Source organism: Myotis lucifugus, unplaced genomic scaffold, assembly GCF_000147115.1.
Source record: "Myotis lucifugus unplaced genomic scaffold, Myoluc2.0 scaffold_360, whole genome shotgun sequence".
Lineage (NCBI taxonomy): Eukaryota > Metazoa > Chordata > Mammalia > Chiroptera > Vespertilionidae > Myotis > Myotis lucifugus.
The window spans coordinates 709,830-731,585 of NW_005871408.1; the positions used below are offsets into that span (position 1 = coordinate 709,830).

The 21,756-nt window shown below is 46.7% G+C and overlaps 1 protein-coding gene across 1 annotated transcript in view; it reads right to left on the reverse strand.

Annotated features, from left to right (window-relative positions):
• CUNH9orf3 (chromosome unknown C9orf3 homolog) overlaps nt 1-21,756 on the reverse strand; it is a 320,137-nt gene that overhangs the window by 230,102 nt on the left and 68,279 nt on the right. Inside the window, exon 5 of the mRNA XM_023764898.1 lies at nt 14,828-15,073. Coding sequence (XP_023620666.1) covers nt 14,828-15,073 — 246 coding nt within the window. The remainder of the gene's footprint in view (nt 1-14,827; nt 15,074-21,756) is intronic.

Here is a 21,756-nt window from a genome sequence, read left to right on the forward strand (position 1 = left end):
AAACCTACACAGCTTATTTTGAGAGGCTGGTCGCTGGCCTTTGGCCTGGGCTCAGCGCAGACTCTGCCTGCCCACCTCCGAGTCTCCAAGTAAGTGTTCTGCTCCTAGAAGCCCAGCTGTGCGCCCCCACCCCAGCTTGTACCATTCTCTCAACACCAGAGCACAACAAATATAAATAAAACCAGCAGCCCCAATTGTGTAAATAATATCTAGTTTTCTTTTTTTATTTTTTTAAAAAAATATTTTATTGATTTTTTACAGAGAGGAAGGGAGAGGGTAGAGAGTTAGAAATATTGATGAGAGAGAAACATCAATCAGCTGCCTTCTGCACACCCCCAACTGGGGATGTGCCCGCAACCAAGGTACACGCCCTTGACCGGAATCGAACCTGGGACCTTTCAGATCGCAGGCCGACGCTCTATCAACGGAACCAAACCAGTTAGGGCAATATCTAGTTTTCTTTACCAGAAAAATAAATGGCATTTCTTAATGCTATTTAAAAATTTCATATACGTGGGTGCATTTTTTTAAAAGAGGTTTTCTTTGAACCTCCAAAATTACTCAGAGTAGGATGACCACACTTTGGAGCTGTTAAAATGGCCCAAATCTGAAGAAAAACACCATTTCCAAGCTGCCATAAAGGGGATTTCACGGCTTCCGCTCATCTTACTAAATAAAGACTTGAGCCGAAATAGGCAAGAGCTTCACAATGACATGTTGGGTCTGGGGTGAGAGACTAATTCTTACTTCCATCCCTGCTTTCCTATATGTAGGTTCCTCCTTAGTGAACCACACAAAAGTGCTTTTGAAATTTCCCCAAAGAGGAATTTCAGCACAAGTGGGGATGAATAAGGTGCAAGCACACCCCCTACTCCCCTCAACATGAGGGGGTGTAGTCACAGAATCTCTGTGCTCACACTGACTCTAAAATGCACCAAACACTCAATGCATTGTTCACTACTAAAATACTGAGGAGAAATCAAAGATGCATATTTTGGGAAAATAAACTTATAGCACCCATGGGAATTAAATACCATGCAATTAAATAAAAAAAATGAGGAAATTCTCTCAGGCCTAATAATAGAAAAGAAATCCAGGATATAACATTCCACGATGAAATCGCAGTGTAAACAGGGTGCGTGCTCTGCCTTCTCTTGTAGAAGAAGGGAGGGGTGGTAATGATCTATACAGTCTTATTGACTCTTTATTATTGCATCCACGTGAAGAAACACAGGAGATTATACAAAAAGCAATAAAATCCACTCATCTACGGATGGGGACTGGGGCTGTTTCCAGATCTTAGCTATTGTAAATAACGTTGCTATGAACATAGGGGTGTGTATATTCTTTCTGATTGGTGTTTCTGGCTTCTTAGGATATATTCCTAGAACTGGGATCACTGGGTCAACTGGCAGTTCCATTTTTTATTTTTTGAGGGCACTCCATACTGATTTCCATAATGGCTGCATCAGTCTGCACTCCCACTTACAGGGTACTGGGGCTCTTTTTCCTCCTAAGCCAGTCAGAGGAAGACAGTGTCACATGATCTCATATGTGGAATCTGATGAACAAAAAAGATCCAGACACATTGACACATAAATGGACATATTTCAGAAGGAAGGGAGGGGGGAGATGAACCAATGAACTTATATGCATAGCCCATGGACAGACAATAGGTTGGGGAAGGCCCGGGGAGGGGACAGGAGCAGGGTAGAGGGGATAAATGAAGGTGGGGGAGGCGGGGAGGGGAACATCTATGGTGCTTTCAACAATAAAGATAACATTTTTTAAAAGCTAATAAAAGTACCTAAGGAATGAGGGGCATGGGGTGGATGGGAACAGAGATGGGCAACAAAAGTAGAAAACAATTCCACTAAAGAAACTTACTATTCATATGCTTTTAAAGGTTGATTCTTTTGCAGAAGTGTCTTAAACCATTCCTATTCAGGCCTAAAGGATTACTTCAACTAATGTGGGCAGGTATTCTTTACCAGACACCGCGTGGGCTTCTGGGAGCTGGCTGGGGTTCAAGGGGGAACAGCTCGGGCAGTGCCCGCCCTGCCGGGCCTCTGGCCTCCCTGGCCGGCCTTCCCTCTGAGCGGAGGCGCTGGCTCCAAGTGGAAGTGACAGCTGCTGACTGCGGGTTCTTTAGAGCGGTTCCGTCACGCAGTCCCGCCGTCACGCAGCCACGCTGTCCCGCCGTCACGCAGCCACGCTGTCACGCAGCCGTCACGCAGTCCCGCCATCACGCAGCCACGCCGTCACGCAGCCACACAGTCCTTCCAAGCACAGGTCAGATAAACCTCTGACACCCTGTGACCAGACCAGAGACAGCTGCTTGGGAGAGGACTCCATTCCGAGTCAAAGTGACGGAAAAGAGATCAGAACGCGGAGCTCTGTCCCACCAGCGGACCCAGAGCCCAGGGCGGCTCTATTCGTGTTATGAAGTGTGGGAAGGGTCCTAAAAAGTGCATTGGGCCTAACCCAAGTGCCCAGTGGCTTTATTCTGCTGCCTTCCTCAGCTCTCTTATGTCGGGGATGAGACAGCGTGTAAACTCACAGAGTTTAAGGTACTTCCTTGAAGGACTGAGCAGGAATGTAGGTACCACTCTAAAATGTTCCTTCAGTGAATTGAGAAGCTCCGTTTGTAAAATCTGAGTGATCTAGACTCAACTGTCTGTAACAAACCATTCACGGTTTTACACTCCCATGCTAACATATCGAATTTTATTTTTTCCCTGGAGCTTCTGTTTCAGAGAATCATGGATATTCTGGGTCAGTAGGGACCTTAAAGTTTGTGATTTACACTAAATGAGCAACACATCTTAGGGCTTTTTTGACCCACAAAGCTATGGAATTTCTGCCAGCCTGAAGCTGGGAGGGCTATTCGCTGAGGGCCTGCTACGTACCAGGCACCTTACAGGTGGTCCCATGGAAGGCACGTGAGCGTCCCCAAAGTGAGTGGGTAGTACAAGCCCAGTGACTTTACAAACGAATACCTGGGCAGGGGCTCACCGCAGCCATGGGCACAGCTGGACTGGCAGCCGTCTCTCTGGCTCCACTGTCTGTTCTCTTCCTACCACCTCCCCGGCATCCTGCGGGGCAGAAGGGCTCTGAGGGAGCCTGCAGTCCCAGCACGGTGGTTCAAAAGACTCCCCAAAGGAGAGAGAAATGAAATCAGGGAATACCCTGTGCACTGGGCTGCCTGGGGCTTGCCCTTGCTTAGCTCACAGCTCCTGCGTGGACCCTCAGGTGTCTACTGGCCAGCTCCAGCGAACACACACTCGCCAGGATCCACTTGCCCTCTGCCTCGGAGGCCACGCGTCACCAGGCCTCAGCCCTGACCCGGCTGTCAGCACCTGCTGAGACGCTCACCCACAAGATGAACTACCTACCGGGCTGAGCAGAAAGCTGCGCGTGCCTGTGGGGTGGAGGGGCGGGAGGCCTCTCGGAGCAGCAGGGACTCCAGATCTCAGACTAACTGGGTAGAGCCATGACAGGCTGGTCCAGAAAAGCTGCTGGTCGCGCCTGTGTCAGCTGGGCCACAGGAGGACAGGCCACTTGTTCATGAGGATTAAATGAGAGACGATATATATGAGGACATTCCTTCCGCACTCGACGGAGAGTGAAAGTTAGGAAGGTCGTACTGTCATTAAGACATTTGAAGGCTGGAAGGGAGGGGCTCCTGAGTTGCTCACAGACTGACTGCTTTCCCCAACCCTCAGGTCTAGTGATGTTTTTGTCTGTGAAAGCAAAAAAAGCAGTAGCCCCTGTCAGTCAGGACCCTGGGCTGTAAATGACAGAAACCCAACTCAACCCGCGTGGACCAAATGGAGCCCTAACGTGAAGGCTCACAGACGATGGACAGGGCAGGGCACAGGAGTGCATGCCATTTCTCACCTATGTTTCCGCTTCTCTTGCCCTGTGAGATCAGGTTCCTCCTGGGCCTGGAGACATAGTCACTCTCACACCACATACCTCTCAGCCTCCTGTCCTCTTCATTCCTACTGGGAAATCCCAGGGAAGGACTTGTGCCAAGTTAAGTAATAAGATTCCAATACAGAGGGGGGCGAGGAAGAGTAAGAAGTTTGTGTCCCTGGAGGGGACAGTGGGCTGCACTGCCGTGGCGTGGGAAGTGCTTCCCTCAGATCCTGAGTCAGGTCTTGAGAGGTTATCTAGAGGACCATGCGCAGCTGTCTCCTCCAGCCACCTCTGTGAGCCGGCGCAATGATGGAACACAGTGCGGGCAGTGGCAGCACCCGCTACGGAAACATCGAGATCTGGGCCTATTTCTTGCAGATTTTGGAGGAAGTACCGCAGAATGATCAGATGCACAGTCAGTCTTGGGAACAAACTCCCTCTCTCTGACATCTACCTCGACAGCCTTCCTTCAATGTCCCCTCGGTAAGGAACCATCATCTGTATCCTCAAATAACTTGAAACTACCCAAGCATTGGTAGGCATGAGGCTGGATCCAATGGGGTCCTTTTATCTATTCACTCTCCTCACCCCAACTTCTGGGCACCAGCTTATATGACCTTGGAAGGCAGAGGAGAAACTCAAAATTTAAAGAGAGAAATTCAAAGAGATGCACCGACCTGGGCCACATAGGACAGGTCCGAATAACTCCCAAAGAGGTCTTCCCAGACAGCACTTCAGCTGAGGAGGTGCAGGAGCTGGTCACCTGCAGTGGAGGGCACTAGAGGCTGGCAGGTTTCTGGGTTCGATTTCCTGCGGTGGTCTGGGGACTGAGGCCTAAGCCCCCTGCCAGGCAGTGAGCCCTGCAGAGCTCTGGGGCCTATAACCTCCTGATTGCTTGCAGTTCTGCAAGGAGATATCAAAGCCAGGAAGAAATGGTTTAAAGCCAAACAGAGGAGGTGAGGGAGCACAGAAGGCTGACTCGGGATGGAAGGAGTCTGAAGGGGATGAGGGGGAGGGCCTGGGGGCTGAGAGGGTTAGGCCAAGGAAGAAGAAAAATAAGAATTAAATGAAAACAGCGTTTGTAGTTGGGCTCCTCTCAGGAAAGTACTGCCATGAATGCATTAACCCTCCACGGATGAGAACAAAACCCAGGGCCCTGGTGCCTGCCTGCTGGGCACATAAAGCTTAGGGGATATAATATCTTCCAGGTGGGTGTGCCCAGGAGCACACAAAGGTGCTTGACAGGTCATTTCAAACTGACTGTCAAGGTCAAAACAACAACACCTGCAGGTACAACTGAAATATTTTCACCCACCCCCCTCTCTGGGTTCTCTGTTGTCATTTGTTAAACTAAAGCCCAGTTGAGCAGCAGACAAACCTGATAATTGTTCAAACATATGTAGGTGTGACTTATCTGCTTGCAAATGGAGATAATGGGAGGCTAAAACAAGGCGTGGGGGTGGGGGGACAAGTTAGCTGCTAACTCTGAGGGGGCAAGGGGCTGGGGCTGAGCGGTAAATGCCTGGCTGAAGGAAAGAGGCCTGAATTCTTCCAGGGATCATACACCTGGCGCGGCATTTGGAAATGCTGGTTTGTACGATGGTCCATAGCACACAGGTGGTTCTTAGGAAAGGAAGGGTGCCCTTATCCTTGAGATCTGCCTATTTTGCAATCAAAGAGAGGCCCCTTCTGAACCTTCTGCTTGGGGGCCTAAAATTTAAATGCCTACTGCTGTCCAGGTGCCCAAGGAGCACAAGAAAATCGCAGGCTTGTGTTCTAACTAGCTCAGACATCAAAAGAAAATCTACGTGTATGTAAACTGCTGAAAGAAACTGAATCACCCCCACACTTGTTGGAAATAAAAACTCCAACCCAATTAAATCAAAGAACGCTAGGGCTCTGAGGCACTTTGAAGGCGATTCTAAATCAGCCCCTTACTTTTCGGAGAAAGAAACGAGGCTAGGGAAGGCCAGGACGCCTGGGATCCCGGCCTGTCCCTGGGCCCAGCCCCTCAGGAACACACCTTCCTTACAGTAACAGACAGGCAGGGACAGCACCAGGGAGCGCCCCCACCATCCTCTTCCCTCCGTCTGGCATTCTCACCGGAGGGAAGGTGGCAGGGTACGTACGGAGTCTGAGTTTCCCAGGATGCCCGCGCAGTCCCCACCGACCCCACTGCTAACACCTGCAGCAGAATCATCTGGGCGGATGTGTTAACGTTCAGATGCCACGACCCCACCCCCACCCCGAGTCAGTCTCCGTGGGGTTCCAGTGGGCGCAGGGACCCCAGGGCACGAGCCAAACCACTGGGTGCAGGCAGAAATGACAGAACTTTCATAACTGGTTTTCCTCATCCTTTGAAATTTCTGTTGTTGCGTGTATTTTATAGAGTACCTAATATATTAACAGAATACTAAATGCATACAACTTATGAGTAAATATCAATATTTGAAGGGGGTGATGTCCAGAAAGAGATGTGTAATCAGAAGTGGGGGCCTTCTGCCCTAAGCGGTGAGCCCACTTTCCTCACTGAGGTAAAGCAGGGCCTCCCCCGCCACCCACAGGATGGAGCTGGGCTCCACGGCAGCTGCACAACAAGCTCCGAGGTTACTTCTGAAACGAGTCATTCCCCAAAGTGTGCTGTGAGCAGGTGATTTCAGGGCAACAGAGCGGTCCCACGAAATGCACAGTCAAGGGGGTTCCGGGCACCACAGCCGGGGGGATGCTGCGTATTCTGGCCCTGTCTTTGAGATGCACATATACAGCAGGATATTACATCAGGATAATAAAGATATTAAAGGCTTTATTAGCAGCCCTCCAATAAAGACTGCCTTTTAACTTGGTTTAATTCATTCATTTCCTAAACTAATTAACCCATAGTTCCTTTTCCCATATTATTAACATTCCACAAAACTAGTCTTCCTTGGAACCTACTATAAAAACAAACCAACCCTGATTTAGGCTAAAGGTCTCGTATTTCCGTGTAGCCGCAGAATCATCAGCATTCACCACACCTGTCAGTTGATTGTTGTCTACTATATGGATTCTTAGCTTTGCCCATCCATCCCTTTCCAACTAGCAGCTTTCAATAGGATGTTCAGAGATTGTGCATGCATGATGGAAGCCAGAAAATGGAGCAGGCTCCTTCTCAGTAGGTTCTCAGGTCTCCTCTGAGACAAAACCAACTCAGAAACTAGGATCCGCCAACCACAATCCCCACAACTTAGCAAGCTGGCTTCTGAGTGACAAAGGCCCACTGCTGGGTCCCAAGAGGCAAACCCTCCTTGCCCATCCCAAGTCTTGGCTAAGGAGCCGAGGTACCATTCACACTGTCCTGAAATGAAATTCTAGATCTCCATTTCATGGTGAGAAGAGTTGATGGATATTTTCAGCAAGCTAACCGGGAAGGTGAAGGGCAGATCTGGCATTCCGTCTTCCCTGAACAATGTCTAGACTTTCTGAGCAGTCACCTCTATAAATAGCATGGTTAGTTAACCAAGAAATATAACATGTTCTGCTCTGCACTCCACGCAGGTAAATCAGAGTGGACTTTTGCATTGTACCCATAAACCCCACAAAGTAATCAATTTTTAAAAAGGAATCCAGTTTTTAAAGGTGTGTTTCCTCACATCTTTGGCCTTTTAGGGTACTTCTTTTTAAGCAAAGGTAGCTGGGATAGTCTTCCAGTTACATTCTAGGGGTTGGGTAAAGTTGCCCACATTATGCCAACGGGCCTCTGTGGCTCAGACAGGAGTGGGTTCCAGTTGCATATGGGATGTGATACAACAGAAGTGATGTTCCCTCAAGCAAAGTTGGTCATCCGTGTGCCTTGCTTGCGCACTGTCTGGAGTTGGTGGTCTCCTCCAAAAGGAGTCTGGCCTTAAAAGAAATACATGCACAGCTCCATGCCCACAGATACAGCACACATTGGGAGCCGGTAGCATTTGCTCACTTAGACTATCTGTAGTGGTTTGAGGAGTAAAACCAGCAAGACCAGGAATATTCCACCTCGGCAACTTGACATTGAATTCCATTATTCTTGTTCACCCAGGGAATGTATGCTCTATTCAGCAATGGTGTTTCTGTAGAGAAATAAGTGGGGGGCGGGGGGGGAGGAATAAAAAACTTTCCTTTGCAATGGAAAAATGGAAAGGTAGTGCTGAATGGCCATCTCAGGCTGAAGGGCTGGAAGAGATTAGGGGCCCATGATGACATCAATAGAGAGAGAGAAGATTGCAAATGTAGGTAGAGGGATGATTGCTTCAGGAAGGCCTTTCAAAGGCTGACAACTTCTCTTGAAGGATGGCCCCAGCAGTGTTCTCTGAAGGTTGGACTGTCAGTCTATACATGTGCAGAACAGTTCAAAGAAAATAACACTTAAGCATAATCTTTCAGAGGGTGAGGAATCATGGCATAATGATGATAAAATGCTACTTCTGGATCTGACAAGCAGCACAGCTGTTTGATGGCAAGAAGAAGATTCTGGCTGAGCCAAAAGCTATGAGTTCACTCTGCCTGTTGTTCCAACAGGAGAGAGCCTGGCCCCACCATACTCCTGTGACTTGGTGCTGCCTCCAATAAGCCCACAGTGACCTCTGATCCTCAAGTCAACTCTGTGACCCCCTGGTTCCCATGGCCAGCCCCTGAGGCAGACATGCACACCTCAGAGAGGGTGACAGATAAGGCTGAACCCCAGGCTCTGTAAGCCGTCCAGAATGAGCCCCTTTGGCTTCTCTCTCTGACTTCCCAGCTCTAGTGACTTGGGGACATCATCTATCCTCCTGCACCTGCACCTGCACCGTAAAGAATGGAGCACAGTCCTGGCCAGGTAACTCACTGGTTGGAGCGTTGTCCCGTTCACCAAAAGGTTGCGGGTTTGATTGTATGGGAAGGCAACTGATCGATGTTTCTCTCTCACATTGGTGTCCCTATCTCTGTCTCTGTCACTCTCTCTCACTCTCACTTTCTCCCTAAAAATCAATAAAAAATCCTCAGGTGAGGATTAATAAATAAACAAATGGAGCATACACACAGCTCACTAAGCACAAATGGGTATTGTCAAGACTACCCAAATAATTACAGCCAAGGGCTGTCCAGAACATCACTTTATAAATACCAGTTCCTAGTTCAAGAAAAATAAATTAAAGAACCAGAACACATTAGAAGTGGAAGGCCCTTCACTATAAAATAGGAGGGAAACAAAGTTAAATAATATTCTCAAGAAGAAAAATAAAAATAGAGAACAAAATGAAGAAATGAACACAAAGAGAACAGCAAAGGGGTGTGAGGGGGCATAAGCCACCTTGCTGACCATGCCACTCACCAGTCTGTTTGCTCATCGCTATAGCAACGGCAGTGGTACCAGTAAACAAAGCTTTAAAATTTTACAGGGAAAAAAATTAAAAAAAAGGGTAGTATGAGTTGCTTTTTGTCATTCACACCCACCTGTTTGAAAAAACATAAGAGTTACACTGGAAAACAGTGGACGGAAATGCCCTTCAATTGTTAAAACAATCCATGCAGAAAGAAATTTGAGAATTTATTAGTCTTGGAAACAACAATCACAAAGAGACGAAACTCACACACAGACCCCCCAAGTCCTCAGAGAGTAGAGGAGCTGGCAGCCTTGGTAAACAGAAAGGTGCTCTAAAGTCCAGCTCCAATCAGATTCCAGAAGCAAGTATCGCGACTAGGCACGCTGCCTCGAAGCCAGGGTCACCTCCCCTGGCACGTAAAGGATTGTTTCAAAGCACGGCGGTTTGGTTTGGGGCATCAAAAAAATTCAAGTAGAAGCTAACAAAGAACAAGCAAAGAAAAATTCCCAAAGCTGTGAAACCTTGCTATTTAAGATAATGACAGAAATTTATGACTGCTTCCTTCCTGGCAGAAAGAAGCACAGTTAGAATCCTGAAAACAAGAGGCCCTTTGTCCCAGCATGTTGTGTTTTGCTGATTCTATTACGCATTGGCTGGGAGATAAGAATAAACAGGACAACACCCTGTCTAACCCAGGAGAAGGAGGAGGGAGGAGGGAAGAGGGAGGAGGAAAAGTTGGTTATGTTCATTCTTGGGCATGTACGTGCACACCATTTATTTGCAAATTGAGATGCTTAAGAAAACTGTGCGTGCAATAGTCAGGAACTACTAGACGCCTTTTATTGCACAATCAAATCTTTTAAGAATAAGCCATGTGTAATAGGAAGCTTTATAGTTTTTCTCTACTGTGAAGTACATTGAAGATATTTAAGTAATTGGCAATTATTTCTCGAAGCTCTTTATTTACCAATCCTATTTTTGTTCAGTCTTTTAAAAGCTTAAAATCAGGATGAGCAAACATGTAAACGCAGCCTCCCTCCCTGTATCAAAAAACCTTGCGAGGAATCCATCAGCAGCCTCTGGGGAAGGAACGTGTTGATCTGAGACTCGTCCCTTCTCCACAAAGGGAGAGCTGTCAGTCCGGACACAGGTGCTCCATGTCCTCGCAATGGAGAATTCTGCTTAAGGACAGCAGCTGCTAAGCTCAGTCAGCTTCTAACTGGCCTGTCCCGAGCAGAATGGCACTGCTGGCCCCAGGAAACTGGGAGAACACATGACCTCTCTCCCTAACACCTGGCTGCCTGGAACCACCTCCACCATTTCTTACTGGCTCTCCCTCACCCTTCCTCATACTGGTGTGTGGGTGGCTCAGGTGACCAATCCCTGAGGGACCATGGCAGCTCCTGGCTTCAAAAATGAGTTTAAGAAGTGGGCGAAGGAAAGCCATTCTAAAAGCTCATTGCCCTTCCTCCAGCCCCTCCCATGGTGTCCACCTTGGGGCCTTTGGACTTGAACTGCCTCACCCTGGTTGCTTTCCCACCAGACGGTCGCAAGGCTGGCTCCTTCCCATTCTCCAGTCTCATTGCAAACATCACTCTTTAAAGAAGCCTTTGCCTCGCCACCCAAGCAAAGCTACCTATCCTCAGTCACTCTATCGCTGACTTGGTTTTATTTGCCCTTAGCACACATCTTGGTTGTTTGTTTTTATGTATACAATTTTCTCCTCTGACTAGAATGGAAGTTCCATGTGGACAGAGACCGCATCAATCTTATTCCCACTGTAGACTCAGCATCTTTAATCCTACCTGGCTCACATTATGTGCTCAACAGAAATTTCTTATAAGAATGAATAAATAAACAATGAACAGATGAACAGGACAATCTGGTACAGAACCGGTGGGCAAGGTCAAAGCAGACTTTGTGACTTGTCCTGAACCACACTGCTGCTGTGTTGTTTGTTTGCTTGTGGGACCAGGGCTGAGCCCCATGTGAATGGCTGGGCATGAAGCAGGGCCACGGAGGACGTGGCTTTTTATTCAGAGCTCCGTATATAAAACCACTCCAAAAATGATTTGTAGGAGATGCCTGAAACTGAAATAGAAAAAGGGGGGAAAAAGAATATTTGGATATCAGCAAGGTAGTTCTGCCAACCTAATTATGCCCCGTGACACGTAATTGTGAACTGCTGAAAGACAAATGATGAAGCAAAGCATGTATTATAAACGCACTCACAAGGAAGACGGAGGTGCTAATTTTTAAGCAACCGTCATAAATGTGGTTTCAGGATATTATTCCATTAACATTATTATTATTATTATAACAAAGAGTGTAAGCATGATGATGAACTCCTTTCATGCATTTCTCAATACCTAGGAAATCAGGTTTTCTAGTGAATCCCTAGCTGAGACGTCTGAGAAAATACCAGGTGGCAGTGGAAACGGCGGAACACTCACGATACCCACACGAAGACAACTAGCTGTTCTTCAGTAGAGAGTCATTCAAAGCGCATTCAGATCTTCGGATAGACATCAAATCACACAATCCACGAAATGTACACTCCATAGCTCCTTATATGGCAGATTCAGTGGAAGGCAAAAATAAAGTGAAACACAAAGTCCACACTTACTAAATGAGAGAAGTATGGGAATGGAACTTCCACTAGTGTTTTAAAAACACATTGGTGATCTTTCTCCGAATCAGAATGGAATGAAAGCGTCTATTCCGTGGAACGGTGATTCAGAGGAGGATTGGAGGGGGTGTTAATAGGTCATAGGTCTAATGATTTTGGGCACCTATTCTATTACTAGGTGTCAAAAATCATTAAGTGCAGAATTGACAAATGTTCTAGTTACTATTGTGTTTGAAAAGCATTCCGAATTCTAAGAAGATGTTTGTGTATTATTTACCTTCTTTTAAATTGACTTGTCATTTCTTACATTCAAGTTGAACAAACGTGTTTTCCCTCACTTCACTGAATATCAGAATCAGGCTCAAAAGCAGACTCAGAGAACGAGTTTTAAGATTATTTATACAACCCATGACATGTAATATTTAAAATACAGTGCAATCATTATCGATATTATCCAATTTTTTTTTAAAAAAACAACTACTTAACATGGCTATTAACAATTTACCCATTTTAGTTCATATGGGATTTTAATGTCATTTACCGAAGAAAAAAAAAGAATTCTAAGATGGTATAAAATGGGTTTCAATACGATTGACCCCTAACCACTACAGTAGTCAGGAGGCATGGAATTTATAATCTTGCATATATGTTTATAAAGTGTGGCCTCGGGAAAGAACCATTTAATTTACCAGGCACTCCTGTGAGCTCTGGTGCATAAGAACGAACAGGACAATGACAAGTTTCAGTGTGGAGGTCTTTTCCGATGGTTCTGACTGTCCTTGATGTTTCTCTGTTCCTATTTCGGGCACGGAATTGGCCTAGAAGACTGTCATTTTAGTCCCAGCTTTGCTTTCCAGAGCCCCGGGCAAAGCCACGACCATAAATCAGGCAGCAGGACCCTGGGAGCCAACTGAGTCATAGACGCCACTTGGTCACATGTGCTCAAGGTGTTGGGATCCCAAGAGAGTCACGCCAAACAAGTGGAATCAATTTAGGTCAGAGTTAGGAAAAACAGAGTGCCCGCCCCGCCCCCCCCCTCGGCCCCCCCGCCGCCCCCCGCCACTGGCAGTGGAGGATACCGCAACCCTCCACAGCCCAAGCCTGGGGAACAGTAACTAAGCCCAGGAAAACATCTAGGCCAGGCAGACTCTTTCCACCGTCCAAAAAGAAGGGAAAAAATGGAAAAAAATGATATCTGACAACCCACAAATGTTTAAGTGTGCGGTTCTCCTGTTCAGCATGAAAGCACTCTTGTTGCTGCTAAGTTATTATTACCCTCACATTTTTTACATTTGTGCCCAGTACCATTTAGCCTGAGGGTATTTAGGCTTATTGCTTTAAAAATACAGAGTTAAGCATGTTTAAATCACTTTAAATATCGCAGGCAGCAGCAAACACATAGCCTACCTGCTTGGACACGCAAACTTGAAAAGAAAAGCTTTACACCATGGCCCGCAGGTCAGCCAGTCCTGGCCGAGGCAGGCGGACGTCAGGAAGGAGCTACAGAAAACAAGGCCCTCTGTGTGAGCCTCTGCCCGGCTCCCCTCGGGTCAGCGCTGAACTGTGAGCAAACATGCCCTGAAAGCTGCGCTCTCATAAAGTGCTGAAAACTCCCAGCAGATATGGCCCCTCAAAACTGTGTACAAATGAGACGCATTTAATGAACGACCCTTTCTTTGCCAATAATTCTGCTTAAATTAAGTCCAGCAGACTCTTCAAAGGGACCAAAGAAGCCCGCTTGTTAAGAAGGATTCTATATATAGACATCCAAGACAATTCTATGATGCATGTAACCAAATATATATAATTATCCTAGCTTCTACATTCCCATTATCTTCATAAATATAGGATAAAAATCAGCCTAAAGGACTTTCTCAGACCTCCGCAAGGATTAAGACTAGCCAGCCAGCTTTTTAAAAGGCTACGTATGTAGTAAAGATCAAAAGCAAATGTTCTGGACAGTTCTTTTCTACTCATGGGTTTTTACTAAGAATGTGTGCAGTTTTCAGGGAAAACACCACAAATGACAGCTGTTCAAAAGCATGGAAATTAATTGGCAGCAGGAATTTCCTTGACTAATAGGGAAAAACTTAAAGTCACATGTTTTGATGAGCTTATTTTTCCCATCTTTAGTCAAGCATATCCACTGTTAATGATTAAGATTTTCAAACAGAAATATAACCAAGTAAAATCCTGAGTAGATAACCAAGTAAAACGCTGAATGAAATCCAGCTACCTATTACTGAATGAACAATGGCATTAATGAATGAATTTTAGGTGTAAATAATAAAATATAGGGAAAGGTTCAACTTGCAGGTCTTGATTTTCTATAGGAACTAAACTATGACATCAATAAGAACAATGTAGTTATTGTATTGAGCAACAGTAGTAAGACAAGCACCTCCCGCCCCCACCCCATCCCCAGGAAGCCGCCTGCTTTGAGCTGTTTTTCTAGCAGTGGTGATGGATTTACACTGATCCATCCACAGTCTCTCTGACACAGGGGCTCTTAAGGCATTGCCCTTGTGATGACGTGAGAATGGATGAGACAGCTGGTCAGGATTAGGCGAGCAGCCTATGGCCCTGGAACCAGGTTGTGTCACCCTGCCCAGAACCTTGGGATCATTAGCTTTATGCTCTCACCACCTAAGCTAACCAGCCACTGATCAGCCACGACCCAACATACAACACTCTGGGGGCACCATGTCTTTTAAATCCCAGTGACAATGTCATTCTATTTTTAAGGCAGCGGAATGCAGCCCAAGACACCCAAAGGCTCATGCACGACAGAGTTCTATGCACAGACTGTCCCTCAAGGCAGCAATGAGATGTCCAAGCACAAGCAATCATGGCCCTTCCATCCTAATCAAATGACAGCTCTGACTGAGCTCAGAAAAAGCAAGAAATAGTCACAGAATTCCCCCAGCATGTTCTCTCCAAGGGCCACAATGGAACAATGTACCTGGCCATCCCCAGGCTTGGAAAGTTGGCAGGAACGATGAGCACATCCAGCCTGGAGAACGGGTGTGTCCCCAGCACAGCGTGCGCTGCTGAGAGGCAAGGAGAGAGCAGCTGCAGAAGGGTCTCCTGGCAGGCCCCTGCGAGGCGCTCGGGGGCGAACACCCGATGAGGAATGATCTCCTGGGTTGTGGCGGACGGATCCTGGAAGCGGCAGGGGTATTCCATGTGGCCACAGACGCCAGCACACCTGGGGACAACACAAAATAAACAGATGTCCTGTATGGTAAATAGGTTTATGCTTCTTGCTGGGGAGGTGAGGAGCTTTCACAGGCATGGGCCACTTCTAGGAGAGAGCGGTTCAAACAGGTTCCCAAGCAAAAACCGTACTTGAGTTCTCCGCTTGCCTGATCTATGCAGCAGTGATAAAATACAGGTGGATATCCTTCTGATTGTGCTGAACTGTTTGAGTAATTTCAATCTAAGCTAAGTGAAAGCAGTAAAATCTTGTTTTAGAATAAATGGGGGAAAAGCCCCAAGACTCTAAGCAGTAAAACAACTCATCAGACAAAAAATGTCTGCCCTTAGAATTGTGCTTTCAAATATCACTATGGAAAAAATCCTCTCCAAATCAGGGACGATTCATAACTCAGAAAGGAAGGGACGGTGCAGCCAAAGTGAAGATGGCATTCTGGAATTTGCTAGAATAAAAGACGTGGATTTGGGTAGAGAACAATGAAGCAAATGACAGTACAGCTTCCAACTTCAAAAGAGCACAATCCACTCTACTAAAAAGTAGTCTAGGTGGTTCTTTACAAAGGCCATCAAAAGGTGTGCTGTTAAGGAATACAGAGGCGCTTTTCCCCCCAATATATTTATTATTGACTAGAGGCTTGATACATGAAATATATGCAAGGGGCTCGGCCCTCGCAGCCCTGGCCGTCCAGTCTAATTAGCATATTATGCTTTTATTATTATAGATTGATTTTAGAGAGAGAAAAAAGAGGAAGGGAGGGAGAGAGGGAAGGGGGAAGAGAGGGACACTGATTTGTTGCCCTACTTATTTAAGTATTCACTGGTTGATTCCTGTATGTGCTCTGACAGGGGATCGAATCCTAAATCTTGGGCAATGCTCTAACCTATGAAATACTGACTCAGGGTCTACAGAGCACTTTTGTACAAGATTTTCACCAATCCATTTTCAATACAAACGTAACTAAATCAGCCTTTTAAAGAAACAGATTAGAGCCCAGCCTGCACCATCTGGCCACTGTCCTTTATTCTACCAAAGGTGGAGCTGAAAAAGAATTCCTAGAGCCTGACTCATAGGCCTCAAGAGAACCTATCTACCCAAAGAACCCCACGTCAAAGGGAACTATTTTTTCACCTGTTAACAGGTCATTTATTCGAACATAATGGAATAGTTCTCTACTTTTAATGTATAAACTATATTCCTAACTATGAGGCTTATTAGATTCACAGTGAATACTGAAAAAAAAACCTTAAAATACCGGTACATTCCAATATGGGAGGACTGTAGCAATACTGCCTCTCCAAATTTCTGAAGTGCCTTTCACCCGCCCAAGGTCAGCACTGACTGCCCCAGGAGGTCTGCACAGCAATGGAGAGAAGCCTCGCCCTCCACCATGTGGTTCATAGAACACAGCTCCCAGCACCCATGACGTTTGGCCACAGCTGAGGGAACAGTAATGGGGGAAGACTCATAAATACTTCTCCCAGGTTAAGGTGACAGGAAGAATATAATTGTTAAGCTTGCCAAAGTCCCCGGATTGATAACCTTGCTTTATGGAGAAAGTGAGAATAGGTGCCTGTTGGTAAACATTTAACCGAAGGCTCAGTGTCCACCTAGGGCAGTGATGGCGAACCTATGACACACGTGTCAGAGGTGACACGCGAACTCATTTTTTTGGTTGATTTTTCTTTGTTCAATGGCATTTAAATATATAAAATAAATATAAAAAATGTAAATCTTTGCTTTACTATGGTTGCAAATATCAAAAACTTTCTATATGTGACACGGCACCAGAGTTAAGTTAGGGTTTTTCAAAATGCTGACACGCCGAGCTCAAAAGGTTCGCCATCACTGACCTAGGGACTAGTACTGTGCTGGAGCATCAACTTAATGACAGCTCTCACAAAGCGAAAAATCATTTGTTAAGCTGACCACCACAATACCTTCGCCTAATGTGTTTATATGGGTATGCAATGTGCATGGTAATTGAAGCTCACACTCTCCATTGAAAAGCTTGCAGAGCACATTAAATAATGGAGAAGTTAGAGGTCAAGAGGCATCTTCAGGACAAAGTTGGAGCATGCGTTTAAATTCAATCTATCAAAGCGCAATTTTGCAAGGAGACATTCCATTGGCCTAGCTAGAAACACACCATGGGGCTAGACTATTTTTTTGCAGCCAAGAACTCGAACTCCAAAAGTTAGAGAACAGTTTGAGGGAGCCAAAGTAATACCATGAAAGCCAATTTGTTCAAGAGAAAAGGTGAGTTAAAGTCTCTCTGGATAGAAATGTACTACTACACAAGTAATAAGGTTATTTCAGTTGGATGCATTAGCACTGTTTTTCATAATCAAGCCTCAGAGAAATGCAGGACTCTAAGAAGACAATCAAGCTATGGGCAAGTGAGACCAGTAAGGCTCCCAATACAAATGGAAATGGCACCAGGGAGGCCACACATGGGTTCTGACGTGGGGATCGGGACACCTGGACTTTCGTGGCTGTTCAACCGGTTCCCTGTGACCCGAGGCAAGCGACTCGGTCTCGGGCCACTTTTCCTCCCCTTGGACATGGTCCTCACAGAACAGGCTGCTGAGAAGGGGAGGGCTGATTGGTAAGGGTGTGAGGGAGCTTCCTGGGGTGAAGGAATGTTCTCTACCTGGGCTAGCATGTATTCAACTGTCAAAAACTGATCAAGCCGAACAACTTAAGGTCTGTTCATTCTGCTGTTTGCTAATGATAGTTTAATTAAAGGCAAACACACAAAACACCTGAACACACGTGAGCCGTCTGCATGCGAGAGCCATGTTTCTGACGCGGTAGGGAAACGCTGTGCTTTGTAAAGTCGTGAGTCGTCTTCCACAGAGCCCGCATTAACTCACAGACGCTCTATCTTTCCTTCAGGTGCCCTCCAGTTACACATCGCTATGTACATGCCTAACTCCTACCACCACTGCTACTTACGTTTATTGAACATTTACTGGGTGCCAAGCACTGCTCTGAACACTTTACACACATTTTCCCAGATAATCCACAACATGCCTAAGGCATAAGAACTATTCATCACAGCGTGAGTCTTCATAAGCTCCTCCTTCCTGACTCTCCTTCTCCATTAAACCCTATTTTGCTTCTTAAGTAAATTTGGGTCCTGGAGTTTTTCCAAAGCTGAGCTCAGCGGCCCTGTGATTCTCCAGTGTCTGTTTCTCCTTGTCAGTGTCGCCTATTAATTCTGCCCAGAGTGGGAAGAAGGGTGGCACCACGTTAGGCTGGTAAATGATGGGCACCAGGCATTGGTTCCCTCTTACACGATGCTGGACTGAGACGATTTTACAAGCGCTCTCTCCAAGGAGTAGGGTGGCCATGTCTGCCTCAGAGCCACAGGACTGCAAACTGCCTCAAGAGGTCCTCCTCCTGTTTCAGACAGCGCTGTGCTGAGACCTGGGCACAAACGGTCCTCTGTCCTGGGTTCAAAAGAAATTACTGGAAAGCCTCCCCGGGGAACGCACAGCCTTTTCCCACAAGCCTTCCTGGGTTCGCCGTGAGGACTCAGTCAGTATCTCCTGCATTCCTGCTCTTCTCAAGGCACTCCGCACGGAGCTGCCCTGCGCGTACCTACGCAGAAGACGCCGGCCCGACCTTTGAGGAGTTTACAGTTTTGTTAGGAGGAAAAATGTTAGATCCTGATTAGTTTAGTGACACAGTCCAACGTTTACGCAATTTATGAACATGTTTCAGCTAGCAGAGAAAATGCCTCCTAAAAATCACAGGTGCTCAAACCACCATCACCTGCCCCCCAGCGGGTGGCTGACAGTGATGGCAACACACATGATGATGTCATAGCATCTGAAAGCTGGAGTGTTTTCTGCAAACATTCAGTACATTAAAAAGCAAAATGTGATATGTGCAATGCGGGGCAGAAAGCAGAAACACTCTAGGGGAGCAAGGGTTGGACAAATAACCAGCCGAGAAGGCCTGGAAAGGTCCCCCCACAGCGAAGGTGTTCCGGAAACTGGAGTTCCCCTGTGATGTATCTCTGCATCCCTTCTATTCAAAGAGATAGAAACAGGCCTCGTCCGCCAAGGTCCCACTCTTCATGGACTTTACACCCTCTGCCAAGTGTCCCCTTCTGTAGAGTTAGCGCCTCAGTGCCTCTCCCAGGCTTTTCCAAGCTCTGTGTGCCTGTTTTCCACGCTTTTAACCATTTTTGCTGATCTCCTCTGGCCTTTATCCAAGGGTCCTGCTTAACCTGTATAGCCCCAACGTGAAGACAATGCTTTAACCAAGGCCTCAAGAGGTTAAACATAATACAAAGATTTCCTGGTGGCTGGAGAAGGTTATACTGCAGCCAAACAAAATTAATAAACTTTCCACAGTTTGGCTGAGTGCCTTATAATTAATAAATTTACCTAAATGCTCACCCAGAATGAGCTGGAGCACATGTGGAACTGGAGCTGGAAGAGGACTGCTCTTCCTATAATTTGGCCCACATGGACAGGGGTCAGAGGTTCAGTGACCAGCCCTGGCCGGTGTTGCTCAATGGGTAGAGCATTGGCCCATGCACAGAAAGGTTGTGGTTCGATTCCTGGCCAAAGGAAGGGCAGATTTGATCCCTGGCCCTAGTTGGGCAAATGTGGGGGGCAACCAGTCCATCTCTCTCTCTCTCTCTCTCTCTCTCTCTCTCTCTTTCTGTCTCTCTTCCCTTCCCTCCCTCCATCCCTCTTTTCCTCCCTTCCACTCTCTCTAAAAATCAATGGAAAAAAATGTCCTTGGATGAGGATTAACAACAACAACAACAAAAGTTCAGTGACCAATACTTTGGCCAAATTTCTGGGACCCAGATGAACACATTAGGCAAATAAAAGCCTACAGTATCTAAGGCCCCTGTGAAAGTTACGTTTCCGTGAATTGAACTAGTGGTCTTAGGAAGGCTTGAGGTAAGGGGGGTTGGGAAAGACAAGGGGACCAGATGTGAACATAACCAAAAACAGTGCAGTTGGCACTTCAGAGCACCTTTGTTGGCAAACTTAGCGTAGAGCCAGAGATTTAATGGATCAAAACACAAAGCCACCCTCTGATGACTAAAGACAGCACACATGAAGCACGCAGCCAGGGAAGGATTAAGCAAATGTAAGCTATTATTTTATCAGCAGCACATTTCTGATGGACAAGCACAGTGATAAATGAAGGGAAAACTTAGTCGTAGCATGTCAGACATGGAAGGGAGTGTGGGAGGGACTTCATCCACCAGCCCCCCCGCTTCCACACTAGCACAAGCTTCCCTGCAGTGGCACCCATGCCCTGAGGCTCCAGCCGATCTGATTGGCTGGTCACTCTGGACTTCCTCTTTAGAGTCTGCTTGCCCACAGAGGGGGGACTTTTGCCTCTCAGGAAGGCTGTGTGCATCTGTGTTGTGGAGGCTTGCAGTGGTCAGCTGCGTGGAGGCCTGTCTCATTTGGAGATGGAGTATTAGAAACCCCATTAACACTGTACACCTGAGCCTGCCCTCAGTCCAGCTTCTGTCAATAATAAAACCTTTCTTTTGTTCTCCTGTCTCTCAATTGGTTCTGAACTCAGGAGGATAAGAGAGGGGCTGTGTTTGCCCCATCCCCTAAATCCTAACAGGGATACTGAAGTCCTATCTTCCCAGAATCCACACTTCACCTGCCATGTCCTCCTCCGTCACAATTACGGATGCAAGAGGCGTGAACAGCCATCTCAGCTGCTTCTGGGCAGCAGAGAGCATGCACAAGGGACGCTTGCTGCCTGCTCCCCACTCGGATCTCTGCGGATATGGCTGGGGGACAGAATAACAGACGTCTTTCTCTGCCTTCCCCTAGCCTTCCTAAGGCACACATTTTTCAAGAACAGCGAATCAGGCCGCGCGGTACATGCAGAGCAGGGTGCTCCTTCCCAGGAAGAAACTGAGACACTCCCTCCTCGCCACACCCCCAGCGAACTCTGCATTCTACAGAGAAGGATGATTTTGCCCACAGAAACTTACTTAGCCAACAGGCACGGCACCTCCAGGCTCAAAGGTAGCGCCTCAACTCCTGTTTTCTGTTACAACGTGAATCATTCCAATTGGCAACAGTGACTCAGTCCTGGCACTGACTCTCCAGGTGAGAGTGGACCAGACTCCGGGTGGGGCAGGGGTGTTATGTACAATTTTTAAAAGTCCCCAGGTAAGCCTCTGAATCACCTCTCCAGGGGGTTCGGCCCAGATGCGAATCCAGGTCTTGTAACTCAGGAGGCAGGAACAAGTCCCAGCATCATTATTTTATCTATAAAATGGAGATAATAAAACCTGTCTGTCATACAGGCTTATCCCCAGAACTAACCGAGATGACATTTAAATCAAGACTTTCCTGGATTTCAAACAGCCAATGGCTTCTGCATCAATTCAGGATAGGCTAGGATATGCTGCAGTAACACACAACCCCAGTATCTTAGTCGCTTAACACAAACAAGTTATTTCTCACTCGTACCAAGTCTACTGTGGATCCAAGTGACTACCCACGGCACCTGTCCTCCCTACTCAGAAATCTGGCTACCCAGAACTGCAAAATGAGGCCTACTGTGGGATTTCAGGGACAGGGGGAGAGGGCACTAGGTCTCACAAACCATTAAATATTCCCACGTGAAAATAACATATGTCACTTCTGTCTACACCTCTTCTTCCCTCA